The sequence below is a fragment of the Eriocheir sinensis genome, chromosome 26 (genome assembly GCF_024679095.1).
Source record: "Eriocheir sinensis breed Jianghai 21 chromosome 26, ASM2467909v1, whole genome shotgun sequence".
NCBI classification, from domain to species: Eukaryota; Metazoa; Arthropoda; class Malacostraca; order Decapoda; family Varunidae; genus Eriocheir; species Eriocheir sinensis.
Window position 1 is genome coordinate 16,922,663 of NC_066534.1, and position 10,000 is coordinate 16,932,662.

The 10,000-nt window shown below is 44.0% G+C and overlaps 1 protein-coding gene across 1 annotated transcript in view; it reads right to left on the bottom strand.

The window, feature by feature from the left end:
• LOC127003840 (roundabout homolog 2-like) overlaps positions 1–10,000 on the bottom strand; it is a gene marked incomplete at its 5' end in the record, with an annotated part of 245,879 nt that overhangs the window by 37,567 nt on the left and 198,312 nt on the right. The window contains one exon of the mRNA XM_050870915.1: positions 5,982–6,330. Within this exon, the coding sequence (XP_050726872.1) occupies positions 5,982–6,330 (349 nt within the window). The remainder of the gene's footprint in view (positions 1–5,981; positions 6,331–10,000) is intronic.

Consider the following 10,000-nt stretch of genomic DNA (forward strand, 5'->3'; position numbering starts at 1 on the left):
GGGGGGAAGGAGGAAGGGAGGGAGGGGGAGGGAGTGGAGAGAAAAAGAGGCAGGGAGGGAAGGGAAAAAGAGAGGGAGAGAGAGACCGCGTGACAAAGGAGGGAAAGTGAAGAGGATATGAAAGAGTAGAGGGTAGAGGGAAAGAGGGAGGCAAATAAAGATAGGTAGGTAGGTAGGCAGGTAGGTGAGAGTGAAGGAAGGTAAGGATGTAGGTAGGTTAGTAGAGAGGGAGGGTAAAAGGAAGGGAGCGAAGGGAGGAAATGTAGGGAGGATATGGAATGAAAAAGGGTAAATGGAAGGAAAAAGATGAAGGGAATAAGGAAGAGGGGATAGAAGGGAGGAAGGGAAGGAGATAAGAAGCTAGATAGGTAAACAGGGAGGAAGAAAGAGTCAGAAGGGAGGAAAAGTTGAGAGAACATAAAAATAATAGAGAATAGAAAGAGGAAATATGGTGAATGAGTGAGGGGATGAAGAGGGACAAAGGGAGAGGTAGGAGAGGGAGGTGGTAGATAGGAAGGGGTAGATGTAGAGAGGGGAGAGGAGGAGGTGAGAGGAGAGGAAAAGTTAAGTGAAAGAAGAGAAGAAAAAAAAGAAGGAAGAGAAGAAGGCAAACATATGGAGAAAAGAGGATGATTAAAGAAACATGCGGAAGAAAATAGTAGAGAAAGAGAAAAAAAGGAGAGTGGATGAAACGTAGAGAGAGAAAGACAAGAGAATAGGTGAGGAAAAGAACGAACAAACAGAGAAAGTAAAGAAAATAAATTACACAAATAAACAGAATTTCCTCCCTCTACAGTGGTCTGGATAGCAAGTTACTGAAGCAAGAGACCACTAGAATATATAAACAGACCCATATTACAAGCTCTCCCTCCCTCGGCCATTCCCTCGACATCACTTTCAACAGCGTCCGCCAGCCAGACCCCGTTCCCTCTATACGAGCTTTCCATGAACCACTTTTAAGGGTTAACGACTATATATTTCCAGCGTTATATCAGCTTTTTTTGTTAGTAATAGCATCGCGGTGGTATGGCAAGATAAAGGGTGATAGAAGTGAAGGGTATGGAGTTATGTGAATGCGGAGAATGAGTTTAGAAGAAGCAGTTGTTGAGTTTTTTGAGTGGGTAAAGGCTGACATCTCTTAGTAATGGGTAGCTTGGAATACAGCCGATGGTAGAATGGGAAAAAGAAAGTTATTAGAAGTGAAATATGTGGAATTCTGCTAAGCCGAAGAGCTGTTTAAAAGTTGCTGTTGTTGAGTTTCTGAGGTGACAAAGACTGACATCTCTTAGTAATGGGAAGCTTGGAATACAGCCGATGGTAGCATGACGAAGAAGAAAGTTATCAAAAGTGAAGTATATTTAATTCAAACGAAGACGAAAAACTGTTTAGAATTTGTTGTTGTTGCTTGTTGAGTTGGTAAAGAGTAAAGACTGACATCTCTTAGTAATGGGAAGGTTGGAATACGGCCGATGGTGTCTTGGCAAAGAAGAAAGTTATTAAAAGTGAAGTATATTTAATTGAAACGAAGACGAAAAACTATTTAGAAGTTGCTGTTGTTGAATTTTTGAGATAGTAAAGATTGTCATCTCTTAGTAAGGGAAAGCTTGGAATACAGCCGATGGTAGCATGACGAAGAAGAAAGTTATTAAAAGTGAAGTATATTTAATTGAAACGAAGACGAAAAACTGTTTAGAAGTTGCTGTTGTTGAATTTTTGAGATAGTAAAGATTGTCATCTCTTAGTAAGGGAAAGCTTGGAATACAGCCGATGGTAGCATGACGAAGAAGAAAGTTATCAAAAGTGAAGTATATTTAATTCAAACGAAGACGAAAAACTATTTAGAAGTTGCTGTTGTTGAATTTTTGAGATAGTAAAGATTGTCATCTCTTAGTAAGGGAAAGCTTGGAATAAAGCCGATGGTAGGTTGGCAAAGACAGAAAGTAATTAAAAGTCAAGTATATGAAATTAAACAAAGACAAGTTACTGTTTAGAAGCTGTTGTATATTTTTTGAGTTGGTAAAGACTTAAATATCTTAATAACGAAGAGGTTGGAAGACAGCCGATGGTAGCTTGGCAAAGAAAGTTAATTAGAAGTGAAGTACATGAAATTAAACAAAGGCGAGGAACTGTTTTAAGCTGCTTTTTATTATATATTGAATTGGTAAAGACTGGCATCTCTTAGTAAGGGAAAGCTTGGAATACAGCCGATGGTAGCTTGGCAAAGAAAGAAAGTAATTAGAAGTGAAGTACATGAAATTAAACAAAGGCGAGGAACTGTTTTAAGCTGCTTTTTATTATATATTGTTAGAAAGATTTAAGCTATTTCTGAGAGGTGAGCTGCTGAGTATAATTTCAATGGCGAGTGTATATTCGGAGTCCTGGATGACATTTCACTGCCCAAAACCTTCCACAATGATGAGTGAATATTCCAACAAAGACAAACCCACACGATGCTTTATAATTAAGGAAAGGTTTGAGAGAGACTGCCATGATGAGTATAAATTCGGTGGCCATGTGTGTAGTTTAACGTCAAATACTTCTCCAGTGAATGCTTAACCCGTTGACCGCAAATTTCCTACAAGAAGACATCACCAAGCTACAGGAATAGAACAAAAAGTGGCTGCTACAATTCAATCAAGAAAAATGTAAAGTCCTGCACATTAGGAGGGAAAATCCAGCATACCAGTACCACATAAGAAACACTCCACTATCCACCACAGAGGCAGAGAAAGTTCAGGGACTATATGTTACCAGGCTACCAGTTAAAGTGAAATCCGTGTCAATCGCAGCGGACGGGTTAAAGCTTGTTGATGAGTGAGTATTTCAGACAAACTCGCACCTCTGCCTCTGGTTACACGCTCGCCCGAAATGTCGCGAGCATCATTAAGCCGGCCGCTGAGCCCTCCATCAGAGCAGAGCCTTACAAACAGCCGTGAAGGGAGCGCCGGCGATCCGCGGGCCATGAGAAAGAGTAGCGAGACGGGCGGATGGCAGAATGAACCAAACTTGGGTCTACAATTTCGACATACTCCAGCATTCCGGGGCTCACACACCCACACCCACACGCACGCACACACATTTGGTAAGGCCTTCGTAGAGGTTATGTTGGTATTGCCATGGATAGTTTTATGAGACTAGTGATACTTTGACAAGGTTTCTACACCATGAACGTGGGAAACACTCATAAAGCTCAAACATTTCCTTTGTGGCCTTGGGAACTATTTGTTTTTAGAGACGAAAGCGTTTGAGGATACTAGACAAATTTTAACTCCCGAACCCTCGACAGGCAGAGCAGCAATAGAGGCAGATGGTTCGCCTAACAACCCCGGGGTACACCAGTGGGAGGAGCAGGTGGTTGGCAATGTATTCTGTTCCCATGTGGATGCTGTAGTATACCACCTGCCTCCCTCCACACTGTTGTTCGTTGCTGCTGGCTCATGAAAAAGCGTCGTGATTCAGCGAACTTATTTATGCTGCTTCTGTTTAGCAGTTTATGGAGCTTGTTCGTGATCTCTTCTATGTGTCTAGCAATGCATCTGGCGTGGCAGGAATACATAAAATAAAAGGTGCAGAATGATAGCAAAAATAATGGAAATGATTATAACGTTACCCCATTTCCCTTTGCCAGTATGAAGATAATGATGATGATGATGATGATGAGACTAGGCCTACTACTACTAAAACTAAAACAATGACAATAATACCAACAACAACAACAAAAACATTAACAAAAGAAGCCTCACGAACTGAAAAAGGCCCTCACTAAAAAAAAACCCCACCTCCTCCACCACCCCCACCACAATCCCCCCTCCCAACCCCACCACGATCTCGCCCACCACAGCCTTGGAAATAGATGATAAGTTTTCCTCATCACATGCTCCGTTTCCGCCTTGAATTCCTAATTTTTTCGCCGCGTCAATTACCGAACACCGGAACACTCAGCCTAATGATACCACGGAGCCTGCCGGAGTGGGCGCCCGAACTTCCCGCGGCGCCCTGGCTAACTTGTGCCGCCCAGCCAGTCAGTCAGGCAAGCAGTAAGGTAGTCAGTCAAAGTTAGGTAGGAAATCAAGCAAGGAGGGGAAGTAGATATATAAAGAAAAAAAAGAAAGAAAGCAACATTAACAATAAGAAAACAAAGAAAATAACCTTAAAACACGTTACAAGGGTGGCTGAGAGGGGCGTGAGAGGGGAGAGAATGTGTGTGAAAGGGGCGTGGGAGGGGAGAAGTGTGGGTGGTTTGCTGAGTGGCTGGGGCGTTGACCTTACAATCAGCTGACCCCCCCTTAAGTAGTCTATCATGGGTACAATTTTTTTTTATGTATAGGATAAGTTGTGTAGTCCAGTCAGTCAGTCAGTCAGTCAGTCAGTCAGAGTTAGTTAGGAAGGAAGCAAGGAAGGAAGGAAGGCATACAGTTTGGTCCAGGTTCAAATTTCTCATGCATAGGTGATCGGGAAAGGAGGGAGGAGGAGTGGAAGGAAGGAAGGAAGGAAAGAAAGCAGGTAAGTGATCGGTCAGTCAGTCAGTCAGTCAGCAATGTTTTCCCACCAACATTATTTTTTCTTTTTTCTTTTTTACTTCTTATTTCTATTTTCTTTTACTTTGCATTACTCTGGCTGAAACTATATAATTACTACTACTACTACTACTATTACTACTACGCCTACTCCTCCTACTACTGCTACCCACAATCAGCATCCAGCATCTACAAAAACTCTCACTACATTTACGTTTTTCCATCCTGCCGGTCACGCTAAGGATCCCGGACCCCCAAAAAGAAGCAAATCATCTCTGCGGTTTTCAATATCTCCCGCATTGGAAATCTTTGAAATAAGTTTTTTTTTTTCATTATTATTACGTTATTGGCTGCCTGGGAGAGATGGATAGATAGATAGAGAGAGAGATAGAGAGATAGAGATAGATAGATAGATAGATAGATAGAGAGAGAGAGAGAGAGAGAGAGAGAGAGAGAGAGAGAGAGAGAGAGAGAGAGAGAGAGAGAGACATCGCTATACATAAGATAAAACAAACATTACGATCACCGCAGCGTCGTAATCTTAGAACGAAATCGATAAACCAAACAAAAAATTCAAGAACATAATCTTACGTTCACCCAAAATTATATGTGCCGGAGATGAACACGGAGGCCACGCGCAGCTGTACCTATGCCCTGAACTTTCCCTCTACAGTCATGCCCTTCCACCTCCTTGAACTATCTACTTTGACGCCCTCTACCCACACGCACCTCAAACACACGCAGCCTACGGTATACTCACCACGCGGTCTTCTATATCTAGCAGACACCCCGCACCGAGCCATGAGGTGATCTGAGTTGACCCGAGAGACAAGGAAGAGAAGTTTTGGCAGACAGTGTACAATAGGAATCTCAGCGCCTCTGATTTCTCGCCAGGCAGACCAGAAGTACTCTTAGGTGACTTACAGAATGACCATATGAAGCGTTGACATAGCTCAGAGAGAGGGAAAGATAGCTGGAAATAGCCTTGCACGGTGGAGTATATGGATTCCTTGAAAAACGATCTTACAGCCCCAACACGGATCAACAAAAGGTCCAGATGGCTTGCGAAACGACATAACATCTCCAAGTATGATCATCAAGACGTTTAGATGGCTTTAAAATTATCTTACGACCCAAAGGCGGATCAGTAATAGCTTCAAATCGCTTGCAAAATATTATGGCCACTAAAAACAGGCCAGCAAGAGGTTCAGATCGCTTGGAAAACTATCTTACTGACCCAAAGACTGATCGGTAATAGGTTCAGATAGCTTGCAAAATTTACGGCCCCTAAACACATCAGCAGAAGGTTCAGATGCCTTCCAAAACGACACCAGCCTCAAAGGGGGTCAAAAATAGCATCTAATGGTCGAATACAACTCACAGGAAGAGGTTTCAGGCTGTAAACCCCCCAGGAAATGCCAAACTGTTTACACGACGAAGCCAAAACACAGCCCAGGTACTCACCGTTGAGGGAGGGCAGCTGGGAGGCCTTGTAGTGCACGCGGCGTATGTACAGCAGCACCACCAGCACCAGCAGGAGGAGGAACATAGCACCGCCCACCAGCACGATGAACCAAGCCTCCCGCACCACGCCCTCCGAGCCCGCGTGACGGTTGGCCAGCGGGTTGAGCAGCGCCGGGTCGGTCTGCAGGCGGAGAGGCTGCGAGGACGGCCCTTCGCCCAGCTTGGACATCGCGGCGAGGCTGATGGAGTAGACGTGGCCCGGCGTGAGCGGCATCAGCTTGTAGGCGAAGGTGGAGGCGTTGACGGTGGTGTTGAGGAATGTCGTTGTGCCGTTCACCATGGCCAGGAGCTGAGGGCGAGGAAGGACAGGCAATATTAGAGGGAGAAAAGCACTTGATGATCGTTACAGGTTAGGAGTAGACAGCGGGGCGTATTCTTGCAGTTACGTCATTTTTCCTTAACTAGGGTTCATTTGAATTTACAAGCATATCATTTAGAAGCCACTGAGTTCATGTAAAGCCCACCTCTTAGTTCACAAAGACGAATTTATAAGATTTGTATAAACATGAATGCTGTGGACAGATGAAAGATAAATAGAGACTACCACATTGAGAGATAAAGACGGATATACAGGTTCGAGAGGTGAATGGGGAGGGCGTCACTTAAAATAAAATTCGCCCGCTCAACTAACGGGCGGGGCCATCCACCTGGACCAACAGTAAACAAAAACGGCGCAATAAACAATAAAAGAAAAAAAATGAGAGAGAGAGAGAGAGAGAGAGAGAGAGAGAGAGAGAGAGAGAGAGAGAGAGAGAGAGAGAGAGAGAGAGAGAGAGAGAGAATTAACCAAAAGCGTGATGAGCAAACAAATGAGTTCCCCTCCTCTTCCTCCTCCTCTTCTTCTTCCTCCTCCTCCTCCTCCTCCTCCTCCTCCTCCTCCTCCTCCGCAGACTAATGATGACATAGAAACACGATGAATAATAATAAAAATAACAAAGAGAGAGAGAGAGAGAGAGAGAGAGAGAGAGAGAGAGAGAGAGAGAGAGAGAGAGAGAGAGAGAGAGAGAGAGAGAGAGAGAGTACAGCACTGTCCTGCCCTTGATGAGCGTCCAGAGTGGCGTAAAGATAGCGTTTACGTGTTCTTCTACGCTGATAAGGAGGAGGAGGAGGAGGAAGAGGAGGAGGAGGAGGAGGAGGAGGAGGGGGAGTTGTGGTAATGGAAGAACAGAAAAAAAAGATACGGATAAAAGAAGAAAAGAATACATGAAAGAAATCAAAAGGAAAATTATTAAGAAAAGAAAAATGAGATGGAAGAAAAAGAGAAACAGGAGGAGAAAGAGAAAGAGAAGGAGGAGGAGGAGGAGAAGGATGATGATGAGGAGGAGGAGAAGGAGCTATCTTACTGGACGATGGAGGAAGAGGAAACAATAAAAAAGAAAAGGAAAAAAAAATGAAAGGAATGAAGAAGAGGAAGATCAATGAGAGGACGTGATTGAAGAGGAGCAGGAGGAGGAAGAGGAGGAGGAGGAAGAGAAGGAGGAGGAGGAAATATGATACTGGAGGATGGGAGAAAATAAAACGGGGAGAAAGGAAGAGGAAAAAAAACACGATAGATAATATGAGAAAAAATAAATGAGGAAGAGAAGGAGGAGAAGGAGGAGGAAGAAGAAGAAGAAGGGGAGACACAAGATAAAAAGAAGATAAAATGAATAATGTTGAAGAAAAAATATGTAAAAATCGTGAAAGGAATGAGTACGAGGAGGAGGAAGAGGAGGAGGAGGAGGAGGAGGAGGAGGAGGAGGAGGAGGAGGAGGAAGAGGAGGAGGAGGATGGTAAATTAAAATTGGGGATTGGAAAGATGTCTCGAAAGATTAACGAAGGAAAAGAGAAGGGAGGGAGGAAGAGGAGGAGGGGAGGGAGAGGATGGAGAGGAGGAAGGGGAAGAAAGGTAGGAGAGAGAGAGAGAGAGGAGGGTAGGGAGACGGGGAAGGAAGGAAAGGGAGAGAGAGGAGGGAGAGAGGAGGAGAGGGAGAGGAGGAGAGAGAGAGAGAGAGAGAGAGAGAGAGAGAGAGAGAGAGAGAGAGAGAGAGAGAGAGAGAGAGAGAGAGAGAGAGAGAGAGAGAGAGAGAGAGAGAGAGAGAGAGAGAGAGAGAGAGAGAGAGAGAGAGAGGAAGGGTACGAGGGGAGGAGGGAAGGAGAGAGAGGGGGGGAGAGAGAGGGAGGGAAGGAGAGGTAGGAGGGAGGGAGAGAGAGAGAGAGAGCACGTCTTGAAAAACATGGGTAATATATTTTTCCATAACTTTCCTGTAATACTTCGCTTCCTTTTGAGAGTTTATTAGTATTTTTAATCACTAAGGAATACTACGGATGGAAAAAATATCATTCCGAACATCTCCATCATCGTCATCATCATCATTATTTCATCCTCTTCGCTTCATCTTCGTTGCGTAAAACAAAACAAAAAAATGACTAAGGGAGAGAGAGAATGGTACAGAGAGTAAATCAAAATTGAAAGAACAAATGAAATAAAGAAATAAAAATGAAGGAGATTAGTTAAAGATAAATAACTGATAAAAAAAATATATAGTAAATAATAATAGATAGATAATACCCAAAGATCAGTACTACGAGCTCTGCCAAACTGTAAGGGATGAAGATTCTTTTTTTAATGATTTTATGCACAAAGGAACGCGATGGAAACCTCATAAAAAGGAGAATAGAAAAATGAAAAGAATGTAAAAAATAAATGAAAAAGGAAAAGTTAAAAGAACGTAAGAATGACCAAAAAAGGAAAGTAAAATTAAGAGAACACGAAAGAATACATCAAAAGGAGAGGAAAAAAAATGTAAGAAATATTAAAAAAGAAAAGAGAAAATAAAAGAACTTACAAAACATAAACAAAAGAAAAAATAGAAAAACACGTAGAAAATATTAAAAGAAACATAAAACGAGCCTATAAAAGAGAGAGAGAGAGAGAGAGAGAGAGAGAGAGAGAGAGAGAGAGAGAGAGAGAGAGAGAAGGGGGGGTGATGTCGGATATCATAACATGTTCGAAAAATAACCTTCGCCTCACCACACCTGAAAAGTGAGGCGTGGCAACCTACCTCATTAGTGCCTCATACCTGCCCACCCCTTCCCTGCCTCCCCTTGCCCCCCTTCTCCCCCCCCTCTTCCACCCCGTATGCCTCCCTTTCCTCTCCCTCCCCTTCCCCTATATCCTCCTGCCCCTCACTGTCTCTCCCTGCTCTCCCCTGCCACCCCTTGCCCCCTTGCTACCCTTCCCCCCCTCCTCTTCCACCCCGTATGCCTCTCCTTCCTCTCCCTCCTCTCCCCCTGCCCCTTCTGTCTCTCCCTGCTCTCTCCTGCCTCACTCCCTCACTCCCCCCCCCTCTTTCCTGCCTCTACCCCCCTTGCTACCCTTCTTTCCCCACCCCCTCTTCCACCTCGTATGCTTCCTCTCCCTCTCCTTCCCCTCTCCTACATCCCTCTGCCCCTCTCTGTCTCTCCCTGCTCTCCCCTACCTCCCTCACTCACCTTGTCTTCTTACCTCCCTTTTACTTTTTCTTTCCTCCTTTATTCTCTTCTTCTCTTTATCCTTCCTTTCCTGTTTTATATCGGTTGTTTCACTCCCTGCCTCCCCTCTTGCCCCCACTGTGTCCCTCTCCCTGCCTCACTCTCTCTGCCTTACTTTCCTTACTTTCATCTTCTTTTTTTTTTTTCTTCTAACGCCTTTCACCTCTTTTTTTTTTCCTTCCTTGTTTTTCCTATATGGGTTATCTTTCTCTCCGACTCCTCCTTGCCTCCCCAGTCTCTCTCTCTCTCTCTGTTCTCCTGTCTCCCTCCCTCTCCTGCTCTTTCCTCCTCTTACTCTCTTTTCAATTTTTCTTTCCTTTCGTTATTCTCATTATATCGCTTATCTTTATCCTCTACGTACCCGCCATAGATTATTTTATTTTCCTCTTCCTTCTCCCTTCATCCTCAATGCCTGTTTCCTTTAGCCTTTCCTTTACCCTTTCCTT